At 24.8% G+C, this 20,000-nt stretch overlaps 1 protein-coding gene across 2 annotated transcripts in view; it reads right to left on the bottom strand.

The window, feature by feature from the left end:
- Positions 1–20,000, bottom strand: part of LOC100203008 (helicase ARIP4) — a 72,585-nt gene that overhangs the window by 43,342 nt on the left and 9,243 nt on the right. For both annotated transcript variants that reach the window (XM_065800823.1, XM_065800822.1), the window contains exons 3-7: positions 18,046–18,191; positions 8,863–9,176; positions 7,077–7,211; positions 6,883–6,997; positions 5,745–5,907 (exon numbers count right to left, since the gene is read on the bottom strand). In XM_065800823.1, coding sequence (XP_065656895.1) covers positions 5,745–5,907; positions 6,883–6,997; positions 7,077–7,211; positions 8,863–9,176; positions 18,046–18,098 — 780 coding nt within the window. In that variant the 5' untranslated portion in view covers positions 18,099–18,191. The remainder of the gene's footprint in view (positions 1–5,744; positions 5,908–6,882; positions 6,998–7,076; positions 7,212–8,862; positions 9,177–18,045; positions 18,192–20,000) is intronic.

The following is a 20,000-nucleotide window of genomic DNA, read 5'->3' as shown; positions in this document are numbered from 1 at the left end:
AAACATTTGTTGTAATTTTATTGAGTTAAAGTGAACATAACAATTGTCTACATGTATCATGAAAGGTTTTGGTTCACATGTATAAATAGTAGCTATAGTAGGGTTTTTCTTTCTATATTCTGTAGAAACGCTTCTGCTATAACAACCATTAAAGACAAACCTATAGGACCTGAATTAGATATTATTCAGATTTTGTTTTCATATAAAAAAAAGCAAGTACTCAATGAAAGTTCTATTTGTTAGTGTAAGCCTACAAGAGAAAGTTTTGTTCGAGTTTTTAAGTTGTCGATGTCTTTATTCAATATATCAATAACTGGAATAGCTTCGCCAATCGGCATGTACGGATATTAATTATCTATATCAAATAAAACTTGAACATCATTGGGATCAATTTTCCTTTGCCTGGGTTGATTAACAAAACTATTCAAATTAATAAGTCTATTTTTGTTTTTATTTAGTGTTGTTTGAATGATATTAACAAGGTATTCAAATGTTTCATATGGTTTTGCCCTACAATACCAAAAAGATGCATCGCTTAAATTTAAAGAACAAATTAAAAATAGCAGAATTATTGATCATGAGCTAACATCCACACTTACTACCAAATTTCAAAAATAATTGTGTAAATTAAGAAAAGAGGATAGACACAACTACACACTAAAAAATAAATGTAGAAATTTTTAGTTAAGGTAGGATATGTGATATACCCTTAGTAAGGTATAATTTTTTACCTTATAAGGTAGAAAATTATACCTTTAAGTTAGAAAATTGTATGACAAATAATTGTTTTTAATATAATTTTCTAGCCTAAAAGGTAGAAAATTATACCTTACTAAGGGTATATCACATATTCTACCCTAAGGTAGAAATTTCTGCCTTTTTTTTTTAGTGTGTACATACTTTAAAATGTATCCATCAGATTGTGTGCCACCTATAATATATGAAATGTTTAAGGCACACAAACCCGAAAAAAGATTACCCAATGTCTCTTGTTGTATCAACAATCAACACACTACCATAAGTATCAAGCACTAAAAAAATAGTATAAAAGGAAAATGGGCCAGTTTGAGAGCTACTAAACATTTGAAATAATTTCAAGATATGTTTGACTGGTTACATCCCAAAGCATATCTATTGTTCCAGAATATTATATTTGAAAAATTTGAGAACCACTTGAAATTTTGTTATGCTTTTTTTAATGTTATCTTTTTAACGACTTGTTTTTATTGAAACTATTTTCTTAGTAACAATTATTATTTATTATACCTAGTGACGCTGAGCACAATAGATCAGTGAAATATTAAAGAATTTATATTAAAATAAAAACAAATATATTTTTTCCAAAAAGTTTATATGCAGCCATATTTAATGAACTTTACATACCTTTTATTGTAAAACAAGAAAATGACTCAAAAATTATATATATATATATATATATATATATATATATATATATATATATATATATATATATATATATATATATATATATATATATAGATCTATAGTTTGTTGGCTTTGGGAAGAGCGGAAGGAAAAAAGTGATTCTTACGCCAACATATACGTCACTTTTAATTACTTTTAACTTTCGTCCAACATTTCCGTGTTGGACGAAAGTAAAAACCATTAATTTAATTACAAATTAATTGTTATATAAAAAAACCACAAAAACGCAAATTTAATTGACCGGAATGTTTTTAAAAACATTCTGAATGTTTTTAAAACATTCTGAATGTTTTTAAAACATTCTGAATGTTTTTAAAACATTCTGAATGTTTTTAAAACATTCTGAATGTTTTTAACAATATAAACAATGTTTTTATTTTTATTTTTTTTAATAAAATGTTTTTATTTTTATTTTTTTTATTAAAATGTTTTTATTTTTATTTTTTTTACTTTAAATCATGCGCGGAGTGTTGCTACATCGACTATCTTATAGCCTTACTCGCAAGGGAGTGCTGCTACATCGACTGACAAATAGCCTGACTCGCAAGGGAGTGCTGCTACATCGACTGACAAATAGCCTGACCCGCAAGGGAGTGCTGCTACATCGACTGAGGGTTTGGTTGGGGCAGGCAGTCTGTCATTATTAAAAAAAAAAAATTCCGGTCTTGAATTTTAATTTTTACTTTTTGTCAACAAAATATGGAAAAAACTCTCTGACAACATCTAAGGGTTATATATATATATATATATATATATATATATATATATATATATATATATATATATATATATATATATATATATATATATATATATATATATATATATATATATATATATATATATATATATATATATATATATATTGATAGTTATTTTTTATTATAATAATAAAACTAAATCACAAAAGAGTGTTTAATATAAAAAAATAATTTAAGAAAATATTTTAAATAGAGTGACTTTTTTTTTAAGTTGCAGTATAAACAACTTGAAATTATTAATAAAATAAATTTTGAGTAAAAAATATTTGAATCAAGTAGATAAATTTGATGAACGTTAGCAGCTTTTTTCTCTTTTTATAAATTGAAAAAGTGAGTTAAATTTGAGGGAAAGTTATTACAACATTTTAAACAAAATAAATCCGTATTTTTGTTTAAAAAGATTCTTTGAGATTACATATATGATTTAAGTAAAAAAAATTACGGACTTAAAAAACCATTCAAATGCTATTTTGTCACATGCACGTCTGCAAAAATTAGGTTGTGTCAATGAAACTTAAAGATAAAAATTTTTAATTACAACTATGAAATTAAGTTAGAGGTTATTAGGATTTTTTTAGAAATTCTTTATTATGTGAACTTTTTATCGCTCTTCAAAAAAAAAAGGTTAAAAAGTTTATGCTAATATAATTAACATTATATTACGCATTATATTAATACTATATTAACTTATAATTATAGTTTAAAAGCTGTTGCATCACTGAACCCATCAATGGGATAATTGGCATTTAAAAAAATATTGTGGTAAGGAAGTTAAAATATCATCCAAAAGTTCAGATTTGATTGTGGGATCTGGTCGAATAAATTTTGTATTTTAATATTGTGAAGTGCTATCAGTAAATTATTTGATCATTTTTGCATTTTCTTATAAAGTTGTACATTTTTAAGAAATGGAATCCAAATTACAAGTAAGTAAAAAACATTATGCAGAATACCAAGCTAATTATGTTTCTCTGAATTTTGATAAAAAAGAAAGAAATGTCTAGAGAAAGATCTAAGAGATATTGGTAAAAATTGAAAGCTGATCCCAAGCCAATTCAAAAAAAAATCGAAAGCTGATCCTAATAAAAAAGCAGCTTATGCTACTAAAGCAAAACTAAGAGTTGTAAAAAGTCGTACTCTAAAAAGAAAACTTATCAATCAATCTCAAAGACTAAGCTCATCTTTTAAAAATGTTCAACAAGGAGGAAAGACATTTAAAAAAGTTTTAAAAGCACTACCAAATTCAAAGAAACACACAATCAACAAAAAACATTTGTTATTTATATTATATGCTAGAAGAACCTTTAGTGTTATTCAAGGAAAAGCATCAGCACATCAAAACTGTATTCAGCAAATTTTGCAACTTTCGTCCACACAATGTAAAATCTGTTACAAAATTTAAGCATAATGTTTGGGTTTGTAGTTTGCATGAAAATATGTGATTCGCCTTAGATACATTAACAAAACCAATTCAAGTGTCTTCGATCAAAGTTGGATCTGAAATGATAAACAAAATTGATAATGAACTGTACACATGATTGTGCCTAAGACAAATGTGTTGCATGCAAAGGTATGAAACAGATAAATAAACACTTGCAAACTGTTTGAATTATCCTGGGACGAGTGGAGAAAGCCTGAAACTAAAAAGTATGCAAATATTGAGAAAATTTCAAAGAAGTCTTCTGTAGCAGAACTTATGCAGCACATATCAGTAATGCGTGATACATTCATTAAACAGGCATATGTAAAAAAAAAAAAAAATCAACAATTTTTATGAAATTGAAGGAAGTATTGATGAATTTTAATTCTGAAATTGCGGTAATCCAAGTTGACTAGGCTGAAATTGCTAGGTGTTTCTATCAAATGAATGTTAAGTGGCTCATTTTGGTCAAAACCAAATTTCAATCATGACTCTTGCAATGTGGAGTTAAAAACATTTGCTATAGTTTTTGATTCAACTGATCATGCAAAGTCTTCAGTTGTACCGTGCATTGACAAAAACCTTCACTTTATCATATTTTAGAGTGAAAAAAGTATGTATGTTCAGCGACATTTCAGTTTAATGTCATTTTGACATCTCAGCCACTTTCAGTTCAAAAACAGAAGCATTATGGCAGCAATGTTTGTGTTTTAAAAATGTTTTAAGAAAGAATTCTCCTGGCATTTCTTTGCAGAGATGCACAGGAAAGGAGTGGTTGACAAAATTGGAGCTACTGTTATGTGTAAATTTAATGCGCTGGGCATTAAATTTAGTCAATGATTTAGCATTTTAATATTTACAAATATCTGTAATTCATGTCAGAAAGTAATACAAGACAACACAAAAATGAAATTAGATTCAGTTCAATTTTAGGTTATTCAAGAAAAATAAAAGATATATCAAAATCACATTATTTTTATATTCAGAATGATGTTGTTCCCATGCTATCATCACCTGAGCATAATTTAAATTTATTACAAAATTAAAAAACTTTTAAAACATGATTTTAATCCCATCTTTTGTTTCATCACTGAATGTTGTGTCACTGAACTGATAGTCTTTTTTTTTTTTTTTAAATTAATGAATGTATAAAAACTTTGTTCTTTGTTGGCTTTTTTTATGACTGTCTTATTGCCAAATGAATAAATTACAACAACGGAATCTAATAAGTCTAGCAAGAAGTGAAGTTCCAGAGAAAACTTTATTTGAAAATATGCTGATAGAAAAAAATACTTTTTTTGAATTGTGTCACTAAACTTAGGTTTTAATTTTTGTCTTGTATCACACAATAATTTTAAATTACATTATAAAATTTCAAAAACTATAGAATTAGCCATATATATACTTTTTGATGATGAAAAAATAATTTATATATATATATATAAATATATATATATATATATATATATATATATATATATATATATATATATACACATATATATTATATAGGCTATAAAGAATTATACTTTCATTATATTAAAGCTACAATTTATTAATGCTAGCTTAATTTAGGCAAATGCTTGTAATAAATGCTGCAATTGTCAAGTGATAAAATGTATCACTATATTGAAACACTTCTTTCTCTTCGCAGCAGCCATTTTGTCAAGCTCTGTCTTTCGGAGGAAGAAATAGAAGAAACAGTAATAGCACCTTGCCCCTTCCCCTTAATTTGAAATACTGGATTGAAACTATAAAAACCAATCAATTTCTTTAAACTTTAAATTTTAATTATTTAATTAATTATCATTAATTATTTATTTAATCAATTTATTTTAAAATAATCAGAAATAAAAAAAGTTTTCAAATTCCAAAAAAAGTTTAAAATAAAATTACAGAATTACACATTTACAGATGCACAGTTTCAACAATAGTTCAAACACAGTTTGGTTTATAAACACTTTTTTACAAGAAAATGACAGTGTTGATGACAGCAAACTTTTGCATGTTAGAGCTTTTTATGTAAAAATTTAAACAGAATCATATCTGATAAAGTGAAGTATCTACAAGATGCTTAAATTCCAAAAACAAAAATAAAATGAAAAAGCAAAACAAACCTTTTCTGTGCTATCGAAGCATTGACCATTCATTATTGGACGCTCAAACATATTTGAAAACTCATGTCGTGACCCAAGATAATTAGGCCTGACAAAGTCAACCATACACCAGTATTCTACAAGATTATTTTGAAGAGGATAACCTGTTAGAACAAGTCTTTTTCTAAAAAATGTAAGAAAAATATTTTATTTAATGAATAAAAAATAAAAGTTTATTTTGTTTATAATTATTTTTTTAGTTAAGTTAATCTAAGAATAAATAAATAACAATAATATCAATATACATATATATATATATATATATATATATATATATATATATATATATATATATATATATATATATATATATATATATATATATATATATATATATTAGGGTGGTTCAAAAAACATATTTTGAAAGAAAAAGTTTATCTAAAGTATGTCAATCTGGTACTCAAAAATAAGCGAAATTATATAAAAACTTCAAAAATAATAATCATTTTACATAAAAATATTTTTTCAGGTATAATCGCCTAAAAACTATTGTTTTTAAGATGAAAATAAAAAAAGTCAATATTTTTAAGTTATTTTATAATAATTTTTTTAAACATGTTTTTTATGTAAATTGATTATTGTTTTTGAAGTTTTTATATAATTTTGCTTCTTTTGGGTACCAGATTGACATTTTTTGGGTACCAGATTGACTTTTTTTTTCAAAATATTAGGGACCTGTCAAATTTTTAAGGGTCTTGAGGCACTTCTTAAAATATTTTTTATTCGAAAAAATTTTAAACCTAGTGTTTTTGTATTATATAGAACACATTTAGTTAAGTGCAGCAGACTATTTAAAAAAAAGTTGTTTTTTGAACCACCCTAATATATATATTAATATATATATATATATATATATATATATATATATATATATATATATATATATATATATATATATATATATATATATATAATATATATATATATATATATATATATATATATATATATATATATATATATATATATATATATAAAAGAAAATAAAATTCCCTTTAAACCATAAGTGCATATCATTGTAGTTATCCATATGCCTTTCTGGTCTTTTGTGATGCTCTGATATTTAGAAAAAATCAATTAAAATAAGCAAATGTTATACCTTGTTTTTATACTTTTAAGTGCTTGTGAAACACCAGACTGATAATTTCGAATACGATGTCCTTCGTCACATATAACTAAGTCTGGACCTGGTTTACAGAGTGCTCTTTTTAAATCTAAAAAAAACATTGCTTAATATTTCCACAACAAATATAAATTATTATCACTATCCAGTATTTGCCAGAAAATTAATACCTGCAAACACAACACTTTCACTTGACCCTTTTCCTTTCTTTACTTTGCTAATTTTTGATTTAGAAGAGTATAGTGCTATTGATCGATACATTTCATAGCCTATTAAAAGTACCCCTCCGGTCTTCTCCCATTCACCTAAAATAAAAGCGTTTTTACTTTTTATAATAAAATAAAATTATAGAAAGTTTTGAGAGCTTTTTCTGTCATTTCTATATTTGCGCTGCCATTAATTATAGGAATAAAAGAAAAAAAAAAAGTATAAAAAATGTGAATAAAACATGCTTTTTACTTCTGTTGCAATTTTAAAAGATATGAAAAATTAAAACTACCAACTATCTTTCACAGAACTTGTGAAACAAACTTTCAAAAACTTATATTGTTAAAGATGTTTTAAATGCATTTATTTATATATATATATATACATATATATATATATTATATATATTATATATACATATATATATATACATATATATATATATATATATATATATATATATATATATATATATATATATATATATATATATATATATATATATATATATATTAAATGTTGACATCTTCAATAGATTTTATTTGTATAAATATATTTTACTTGTATAAATGTTTTTTAAAAAAACTTTTTTCTATGAAATAATTTCTATTTGTTAAAAACATATTTATTTTTACGATATTTCTAGGGAATATTGGTACCCTTATTATCAAGTATATTCATATTATATACTTGATAGCGAGGGTATCAATATTCCCTCAAAATATCGTAAAAATAAATATACTTTTAACAAATATAAATTAATCAAAAAAAAGAAGTTTTTTTTTAAAAAAAAAAAAAAATATATATATATATATATATATATATATATATACATATATACATATATATATATATATATACACACATATATATACATATATACATATATATATAATATATATATATATATATATATATATATATATATATATATATATATATATATATATATATACACATATATATATGTATATATAGATAGAAAGATAAATATATATATATATAAATATATATTTTTTAGTTTTTAACTCATAACTTTTCACAATCTTTTTCAAATAAGCTAAAACTTTTACCAATTGTACTTTATGTTACTTCAATTAAAAATGCCAACCAAAAAAATTGTAAAATTTAGCAGGTAAATAAAATTTAAGTATTTTTCTGAAAGAGCTTCTGTGCAAAAGTTTACCCACATTTAAAGCATTACCCACAATTAAATTAAGATTTTGTAAACAAAAGCAAAACTAAAGACCAAAATATTTGCAAACTTTAATTCACTTATTTTGAGATATTTCAAAAGTAGTAAAGTATAACTGATTGTTAAAAAATTGACATTTTAAAAGCATGGGAAAGACTAAAGAAGTTTCAAAATGAATGAAGAAACTAACTATAAAAACTGTTAGGGAAAAATGATAAACAGAAAGATAACTTTACGATGTTTACAAACCAGGAATAAGTCACATTATAAAAAAATTTTGTTAGCACAAAACTATTCAAAGCAAGCCAAGCTCTGAAAGACCTAAAGTTACAACTTAAAAAGCTGATAGGTTATTTTAGGTTTTAAGGTTATAAGGTAGAATAACCACAAATAACCCTTACAAGAGAACTGAACTCTACTATTACTCTATTAATAATAGAATAACAGTAGAATAAGATAGGAATAGAAATTAAATATTTAATAGTAATATAAAATTATAAATGTAAACATGTTATGTTAAACATTTAAAGTTTATGCAAAGTGAACTAACAAACCAATAAAATTAGCTCTTGCTCGTAAATTCTTTTGTGAGTCTATCAAGTACACTTTATAATCACGAAACATTGTGCAATTTTTATTTTTATCTTCATCTGTAGGTAATATTTGTGCAGCCTTCATATCCCAACTTTCTATGTCATTATCACTAGAAACCCATTCAACCATTGCATCAAGCAAATCTTTTACAGAAATGTCAAAATTTTCAGAGTTTTTTTCTGGTTTCGGAGGCATCCACATATTAAACTCATTCATCCAGTTTTGAACTGTATTAACAGGAACAACACATAAAACCTTTGTAGCGCAAGTGTGTCTAAAATAAATATTATCAATAAATAATTTAATTAAATTTAATTTATTTAATCAATAAATAACTTTACAAGCAACTTAATAAATAAGCTTGATAAACAACTTTTATAAAATTATGTTTGTAATTTCTTACAAAAATAATTTATTTAAAAATGTAATTTGTTTAAAAAATAATTTATTTTAAAATAATTTATTTTAAAAATATTTTATTTAAAAAATACTTTATTTAAAAAATACTTTTTTATATAAAAAAAAAACTTTTTAACTTTTTAGTTTATTTATTACTGCATAACATGTTAAGTAAAGAGTAACCAAAGCAGACAACTTTAAAGTTACTATTTTACGAAACTCAAAGTATAAGGCTTAGCTTTGGTATCCATAGCAATAATAGCATAGCAATGTAATAATTTTTGACTATATCTGTAAAGTAAAGAGACTTAATTAGGTGACCATTAAAAAAGTATTAACTGATTCTGATTTAGCTGAAACACAAGATTGCAAAGTTCAGAAAGCAACGCAACAAAATGATGTTTGATATGATGAACATTGGCCGAATCCTGAAACTAATGAAATCAAATTATGCAACAAAACAATTTTAAAAAATCTTAAAATGCTTAAAATTTATTTATGTTTCAGCAATCAAAGAGTTATTAATAAACTAAAAAGTTTAAAAAGTTTTTGCAAACGTTTTCATCAATGAATGCAAAATAAACTAAAAGGTTTCTTTCCATAACAAGTTTAACATATTTTCCAGACTATGCATTACCATCCAAATTAGAACAAAAATCTTAATTAAATCATAATATTTGTGTAAGTCTTATTTAACTAATTTAAAGTCAAATTTCAAATTCTAATTTATTTATTAAAGATTAAAGTTAGTCTATAGAACTTACAAATTAACTTGAATTTAAATAAACTTAACCTCTCATCTACAAAACCCATCCATCTTATTACTCCTAACAACCATATAATCTCTATATATATTTTATTGCTTCATTTAATTTATCTTATCACTACAAGCACCCATGTAATCTGTCATTATGTAATCTGTCATCCTAATTTATAAACACCTTTATAATATATCTTGTTACTACAACTGGAAACTAATGCGGTAGTGGTGTAGTAGTAGAGCACTATTTTCATAAACGGGAAGTTCCAAATTCGATCCCCACCATGCCTCTGGTAGTACCACAATCAACTTGTTTCTCTGCACAGTGGCCTTGTTTGTCAAGGTTTGTGTTTCATAGTTATTGAGTTGAGAGAGGGTTGTAAACACAATATAAGTAGCCTTCCCAACTGTAGTGGCCTTCATGGCCTTGGGGAGGGGAATTAATATTAAAAAAAAAGAAATGATTAACTGATGGTGTTACAAATAACTAGTGGATACTATTAGACAAACAATATTTATGCATTTATGCAAAATCCATTTAAGCACAATTAAATACAATGGCCTAACAAACTATAAAACAAACACAGTTGAATACAATGGCCTAACAAATTCTAAAACAAACACAATTAAATACATTGGCCTAACAAACTTTAAAACAAACATAATTAAATACAATGGCCTAACAAACTCTAAAACAAACACAATTAAGTACAATGGCCTAACAAACTCTAAAACAAACATAATTAAATACAATGGCCGAACAAACTCTAAAACAAACACAATTAGATACAATGGCCTGTTTGTTAAAGTTTTATAATTTAAATGGTTGAGAGGGTTATAATTCAAAAATATTTTTTGTTTAATAAATTATTCTTCTTATTTTAAACACTAAAATTTAATTTTAATTAAACTTTAGTGTTTAAAATGAGTAAAAAATTTACTTTTACTCTTTTAATAAAAAAAATTTCATCAGAAATTTTTTAATATTTATGAAATATTTCAAACACTTCATCAGTATTACTTTCCATCAGTATTGTTTCATAAGGGCTTTAATTGTTCATATAGTTTCAGCAACTGTTCATCAATAGTTTCAGCAACTGTTCTTTAATTACTCTATATTAAGTTAAAAAAAATCAATAAAATCAATTTTATTTAAAGAAAAAAAATCAAAATCAATTTTATTTAAAGAAACTTTTTTTTTGAATGGATTAACAGTTGCCTACAAAACATTCAAAATTGTCTACAAAACATTAAAATTAAAAAATTAACAGTTATTTTTTTAAATTTGATGTTTGATTTATATTTAAATACTTTTAACAAGATATGTTTACTTTTAAATAACTTTATATAAACTTTTTTTGCGCTTTTTTTGTTGTTGTTGTTTAAAATGTTTAAAACTGAATAAATATTTTAAATTAATTTTTTATTTCTAGTGTCACAGCCAATCAAAAGTTGTAGGTTGTAATTAATTTATAATTTATCTTATCTTTTAGTTAAATATATTTATCTTAATGTTATAAAGTTATACATAAATATAAATAATAAAATTATATAAAATTTTAATTTCATTTGATGATATGAAAATTTTATATAATTTTATTATTTATTATATTATATATATTATATTATATATTTATGTTTTTTTGTTGCTTATTATAAGTTTAATAAAATTTTCAAATTTTATTTAAGTCTTTGTTTCCAGTTTTAGTTAATTTTATTCATGATTTTTGTTTCCAGTTTTAGTTAAGTTTATTCATGATTCTATTGATTCTTACATTCTTACAGTAATTCACTTTTAAAGCTAAGATCTTAGCTCAAAGAGTTCAGATATTTTAGCTTATTTCACTATGTGTCATTTTGGTTTGACTTTTCCTAATAGTATACTTAAACCTTATAATTTTTTTTATTTTTTATCAATATATATTTAAAAAGTTTGAAAAGCACATGAGTAAATAAATATCAAAGTAAAATTAATTTAATTTTTTAATGTATTTAATTAAAAGGATCATATATTCAATAATAAGTTTTGTTATATTTTGTTAACATATTTAAAAATATATTAAATACTTCCTTTTTTATTTTTTTATTCCGATAGATTTACTTTTACTATTTTAAGATGGGTGGGTTACCTATTCATGTTTAACTTCAAAGATTATTTATTACAAACATGTCTACTTTTTATTTTTGTTGCATTATTTCTGCAGTTTTACATAGATGTTCAACAGACTATCATTAGTTTACTTTGCTATGGTTAAAATATAGCTTTAATTTAGTAAATTTTAATAATTTGAAATTTACTATGTTGATCATTAGCTGATAGTTTGAAAATTTAATTCGCTGTAATTAGGATAAGAATAACTCAATCTTTGAGTCACATTACAAAGTTTGTTTGTACTGTTAATTATTGTATTTTTACTAATTTGTGTGATACTATTGTATTTTTACTAATTTGTGTGTAATTATTATAATAAAAATTATATATATAAAATAAATAAATATAATAAAAATTATTGTATTTTTACTAATTTGTGTGATTGTGTGATTTGTGAGTTTTTCTTTTCAGTAGGTATATTTTCTTTCAGATTTTGAATATTTTAAATACTGCTGAAAAATAATGTAATATTCTCTAATAATGATTGTGTTCTTTTTTGTTGTTCTATTTTTATGAGAATTTGCAAAAATTTTTTCCATTAATTAAATGATTTAAATGTTGCACTTGCTATAAGTACGTGTTGTTCATTATTATAGAAACCTCTGTAATGTATTTACAATCTTTTTAATACCTAACCTAATAGTCCTAACCTGTAGACCGGTACGTGTCAGTGGTACTGATCTGTATTACAGGTATCAGCTTTTAAAAAGAAACTAATTTTGCCTTATATAATGTTATTTTACAATTCAAACCTTTTGGTGGGGTTCTTAAATATCTTTATTAATCATCTGCTTAATCAGTTTGAGACCTGTGTTATAAAAATATGTTTATTATATTTTATGGCCTTTGACCTAATTCAATTTGACCTAATCACATAATCAATCTATGTAATTTATTAATAGGTAAACCTTATAACTTTTTTTTCTATTATTCATTTTGGAAACTAAAATAAAAAAAGGCCTTTTTAGAACTAAAATAAAGAAAGATGTAATAAACTATTTCAATCTTGATCAGTTAAACTGTCACTTTAACTTTGTCAGTTCAATTATTACAATCTTTGTTAGTTAAATCTTTTTGTAGAAAATCTATTAATGGTGGCATTAACATGGTGAAAATAGTCACTAAGTACTAATAGTATTACTGATGATGTTTTTTTAGGTGTAAGTTGGATTCCGTTATTTTAGATTTTGTTTTTAAATAACTATATTACTTAGTTCAGTATTATTATTTAGATAATAATATTAACAATAAAGGAAATATATATATAATAATTGTAAAAAAAAAATATTTTTTGTTTTTTTTATAGAATTTGTATTGTTTTGTTGAAAATTTTTGTTAAAAAAAACATTTTGTTTCTTTTTCTTAACAATTTATTCCTTTTTTAGTTGTCAAAAAGTCATATGAGTTGTACCTTTTTCTAAATAATTGATGTTTTGCTAACTGTAAATAAATATATATACTTATATAAGTAAATATATATATACTTTTATCTTGCATTTTATTATAATGGTAAAAGCTCCTCTTGATTTAAAATCTTGATTACTTTTAATTAAAATAATTTTCTCATATACCAATTAAACATAAGGGAAGGGTTCTTAATGGCAGGATAAAATTTTACACAATTTCATCGCTATTAGAAATACTTATGTTATTAACGTATTTACATAATCAACTAAGTAAACCTGCGCATCTAACATATTAAAGAGATAAATTTCTTTCTTTTAAAATTATTTTTTCTTTTAAAATTTCTATTAAAATTTTCTTTCCTAAAGTAGGAAGATGTTGCATTCAAATTTTTTTATTTGGAATAAGTAAATAGGGTAAGGTTTTTAATAAGTTCTAAGTGCGCAGAAAAGAGCAAAAAATATATGTGTATCTTATCCCCAAGTTTATTAAAAGAAGTTATAAAATATGAAACTTAAGTTGTTAACCAAAAGTCTAGATTTTTAAACAAATAATTTTTCTACTTTTTACTAAAATACATTAAAGTAAAGAGATATTTATACATATGTATATATACACATATAAATGTATATATATATATATATATATATATATATATATATATATATATATATATATATATATATATATATATATATATATATACATATATATATATATACATATATATATATATACATATATATATATATATATATATATATATATATATATATATATATATATATATATATATATATATATATATATATATATATATATATATATATATACATATATAGTTTAAAAACATGTATATTCACCCTGAACGCACTCCAGCTGAACAAGAAACTTTCAACAAACTTAACAACAAGTGGAAAAAGCTCAATAATGGTCTAAAATTTAACAACTGTCTTGACCAGTCCTTTTGATTTGTCATCCATGGTGAATTTTGTTTATTACTTAAACTTGGTGAAGCTTGTTATATTGAAACCACCGCTGATAAAGTCCTCATCAATGACACAGAGAAATCTTTATTTGGCAACTGGAAAGCAGCATACTTTCAAACCTTAAATAATTGACTAATTCTGCAATCTAACATTCACACCTTATTTCTTCAATCATTATCAAACCCTCACCATCATATAAATTTCTTAAATGCCTCTATACTAGTTCAACCTCTCTCATAAATAAATACGATGAATCTCTTTACGTTCAAAAGTACTGACCCCAATGTACTCTGCTTTTGTGAGACTTGGTTCAATATAGAAAAACCAATTTTGATCAATAACTACTCAACATTTTTCTGCCTCCACTTCTTGTGGAGGAGTTGCTGTATATACAAAAAAAACTCTCAGCGCTTTTGAATTCAACAAAGAAAAACCTCTTTCTGGAACTGGTAGTGAAAGGTATGAGTTCAAATAAATATTGGTTCAGAATGCATTCAATTAGGTTGCATCTACAGGCTGCCATACTCCAAAGCAGCTATTAACAAAATCATCAACAAGTTGATTTGTCAAGCATCCATTCTAATTGAACAAAAAAAATTTACAAAACTTCTCTTCCTTGGAGACTTCAACTACCCTGAAATCGAATGAAACAGTTCAGGCAACTACTACACTGGTACTAGTCTACAGGTAAGCACATTTCTTAAAACTGTTAAAGACTGCCTCAAGTAGATCTTGTGTTAGCAAATGATATAACATATATCTACAATGTAAAAGTTGATTCTCCACTTAGATCCTCATAAAAAAGTTACACGCTATGCTTTACTTGGTTTTAATAATTCAGGACTATCATTCAGCCAGCTTCAACAAAAGCTGTAAACATTTTAATTATAAACATATTGATTTTAAAAGCATGATCAACTACTTTAACATGAATAACTTCTGAAATTTGCAAACCTTACAGTTAAATATGCTATGCCTATTTTTCAGAAATATATATCGTTGCAGTATCATTTTACACTCCAACTTTCCGCAAGCTTATCCAGCTCAAATCCAACCCAATATGGATAAACAATGAAGTTTAACAAGCTTCAAAAGATAAATCAGCTATTTTCGTCTAAATTCAAGCAGCAGAACATGTTCAAAAGCACCTTGGAAAACTGACGTTTAACAAATCCTAGCGCAAAGTCAAAAAACTTGTTCAAAAAGTTCTCTGCAAGCACAAACAAAGAATCATAAATAAATGCAAGGATAATGCTTGACTCCTGTATTACTTAATTAACAAGGCTAAAAATTGTAAAAATCGTATTCAAGCTCTAGATAATGAAGGCATGGTAATATCTGATGGATGTGCAACTTGTTGAGATGTGCAACTTGTTGAACAAATACTTCTTCTCTGCATATAGCAAAGACCTCCTGGGTGATCCTTGTATTCTTCAGCCAAGCACAGCCAATGAGATTCTGAGCATAAATGAAAACATATTTTCTAAAGCTGTTGTCGAGAATTGCAATTCTCTATACTGGACAAATACAAACCACCAAGCATTGATGGATTTCATCTGTACATCCTCTCGGAAGCCCAATCCACACTATACTTTGTCTTTTTTGTTGATATAAAAAAACTCTTTTACTACCAGTGCTGCTCCTACTTGCTGGGAGCAAGCCAATGTAACACCTATTTTTAAATAAAGGTAACAGGACAAACCCAGCAAACTACTGTCCAATCTCACTCATTTCTGTACCTTGCAGAGTAATGGAGCACTTAATTTGTGATTGCACGCACAAGCTTCTTGACATCAACCAACATGGATTTGTACCTGGAAAATTATGCATGACGAACTTGATCAAAACCTTTGATATCATCTCCATAGCGCTTAATTCTCATCTAGAAATTATCAGGACTCGTCTTGATTTTGCTAAAGCTTTTGATAAGGTTTGTCACAGGCTCCTAATTGTCAAATTACGTGCATATGGCTTTGACATAAGTACCTGTGGATGAATAGAAGCTTAACTGGCCACAGTCAAAGAGTTGTACTTCTCTGACTGGTTGGAAGTCTCAGTGGAGTTCTGCAAGGTTCTGTACTGAGGTCTCTCCTCTTTGTGATCTTTATCGATGACATGTCAGACTCACTTGTCATGTTTGTAAGCTGATTGCCAACAATGCAAAACTAATAGCGGTTATAAACAACACCTGCAACTATCATACTCTCTAAAATGACATTTACCACCTTGTTGAATTGGTTCATACCTGGAGCATGAGTTTTAACATAGACAAGTGCAAAGCTATGTTCTTTAACAAAAGAGATACCAACCGCTTTAACACAGCGTTTATTGATGACCTACTGAGTTCCCACATAATCTTCACCATGACCGACTTTAGCAACAACCACAGCTTTGGCAAGACCAGCTCTGAGCGTGACCTTGGCATTATTGTCAACAACCAACTCAAGTGGTGAGATCAAGTTGCACATACTATTGCCTAGGCTAACATGGCCCTGGGTATAGTAAAAAGAACCTTCCACTATTGGGATATTATTAGCTTTCGTATACTTTATACAACTTATGTACAACTACATCTTGAGTTATGTTCTTCCGTATGAAACCTTTATTATCGGCGAGACATTGATGCTCTCAAAGCAGTGCAAGAAAGAGTCATGTGTTATCTCACACGCCCTTAAAGTATTGTCAAAGACTAACAGCTAAAAACATTCAATCTTTAGAGGATAGATGGCATAGAGGTGACTTCACCCAATACTTCAAGATGTACCACGGCCTCAACAATATCAAGCTCTAGAGACCAAACCAGTGAGCTGCAGCATTAAGTGTGCAGAGACCTGCAAAAAACCTCCAAGGGCAGTGTCATCGAATTCAACGCCAAGCAGTAGCTAACTGTATAACTGCTGGAACTTACTTTCAAAATCTATCACATCTGTTGCATCATTGAACAACATTAAAAAGCAACTAGATACATATTTTTCTGAACATTTATTACAAAAAAACAAGCTCACATTAATCGTAGCGGAGATTCCTTAGTTGCCCTGTTCGCAAATGCTTAAACATTTGTTATAAATTACTTATATTATTATTATTATTATTATTATCATATACATATATGTGTGTGTATATATATATATATATATATATATATATATATATATATATATATATATATATATATATATATATATATATATATATATATAAAATAGATATGCAATAAGAAATAATGAAAAAAAAAAGTGAAATGATGTGTTCATTTTTAAAATTTTCAAGCAAATGACACCCTTTGAACAAAGAAAAGATACACAAAAAATAAATTTTATTCTTATTATTCAACTAATTTTTTTTGAAACATATATTTACTTTATAGTTATTTTATTGTTTATACTATTATATTATTTAAATAACAAAAATTTTTAGTAAAGATGATTTTAAAAATTACCGCAAAAAAATATCAATAAATGTAATTGTTTGGATTGTCTTTCCCAATCCCATTGCATGTGCCAGAATGCAGCCATTACCATGAGTAAGTTTGAAATCTGAAGTTGTTTCAATGAGGTTATCATACAAAAAGCGTATACCACCAATCTGAATTAACACAGTGAAGGTATATATATACATATATATATATATATATGTATATATATATATATATATATATATATATATATATATATATATATATATATATATATACATATAAATATAAATATATATATATATATATATATAAATATATAAATATTTATATTTATTGGATTTCTTGGATTTTTATTTTTAAAATTTATGTATAATAATAGACTATGTAGACTTTTTGTAAATTTTTTTTTTTCTAAATAAAAATAATTTAATTAAATAAAGAAAAAAAAATTTTTTTATTCACCTTTGTGTAATATAATAAGTATGAATATTGTTATTATTATTATCAGGTTTATATATCATAAATTAATTTCATTAATATCAGGTGTTTACTTTAGATTAGTTTATTACTATTTATAAATGACTATGAATAGTAACAATTCTTTTCAGAAATATATATATATATATATATATATATATATATATATATATATATATATATATATATATATATATATATATATATATATATATATATATATATATATATATATATATATATATATATATATTAGGGTGGTGGTAAAAACAACTTATTTTAAAAATGTCAGCTGACAACCCCTAAATGTGTTTTATATAATAAAATAATACTGGATTTAAAAAATTTTTGAATAAAAAATATTTTTACGGGTGCCACAAGGCCCTTATACATCAAACAGGTTCCTAATATTATAAAAAAAAAAAGTTTTTCAAAAGTATGTCATGTTGGGTCTCAAATGATGCAAAAATATATAAAAATTTCAAAAATATGAATCATTTTATAAATATATTATTATTTTAGATTTTAGTAAATAGAAAATGACATTTTTTAATTTATAACAAAAAAAAGAAAATTTAACAAGATTTTTTTAATTATAATTTTTTTATCTCTGCTTTTTATAAAACAATGATTATTTTTGAAATTTTTACATAATTTTGCTTCATTTGAGCCCCAACATGATATACTTTTGAAAAACTTTTTTTTTTATAATATTAGGAACCTGTTTGATGTATAAGGGCCTTGTGGCACCCGTAAAAATATTTTTTATTCAAAAATTTTTTAAATCCAGTATTATTTTATTTTATTATATAAAACACATTTAGGGGTTGTCAGCTGACATTTTTAAAATAAGTTGTTTTTAGCACCACCCTAATATATATATATATATATATATATATATATATATATATATATATATATATATATATATATATATATATATATATAGTTCTATAGTTTGTTGGCTTTAGGAAGAGCGGAAGGAAAAAAGTGATTCTTACGCCAACACATACGTCACTTTTAATTACTTTTGACTTTCGTCCAACATTTCCGTGTTGGACGAAAGTAAAAACCATTAATTTAATTACAAATTAATCGTTTTTTAAAAAAACCACAAAAACGCAAATTTAATTGACCAGAATGTTTTTAAAAACATTCTGAATGTTTTTATAACATTTTGAATGTTTTTAACAATATAAACAATGTTTTTATTTTTATTTTTTTTAATAAAATGTTTTTATTTTTATTTTTTTTAATAAAATGTTTTTATTTTTATTTTTTTTACTGTAAATCATGCGCGGAGTGTTGCTACATCGACTATCTTATAGCCTGACTCGCAAGGGAGTGCTGCTACATCAACTGACAAATAGCCTGACTCGCAAGGGAGTGCTGCTACATCGACTGACAAATAGCCTGACTCGCAAGGGAGTGCTGCTACATCGACTGACAAATAGCCTGACCCGCAAGGGAGTGCTGCTACATCGACTGAGGGTTTGGTT

The sequence above is a fragment of the Hydra vulgaris genome, chromosome 07 (assembly GCF_038396675.1).
Source record: "Hydra vulgaris chromosome 07, alternate assembly HydraT2T_AEP".
Classification (NCBI taxonomy): Eukaryota; Metazoa; Cnidaria; class Hydrozoa; order Anthoathecata; family Hydridae; genus Hydra; species Hydra vulgaris.
Note: the sequence above shows the minus strand (reverse complement) of the source record. Positions and strands in the feature narration are given on the sequence as shown.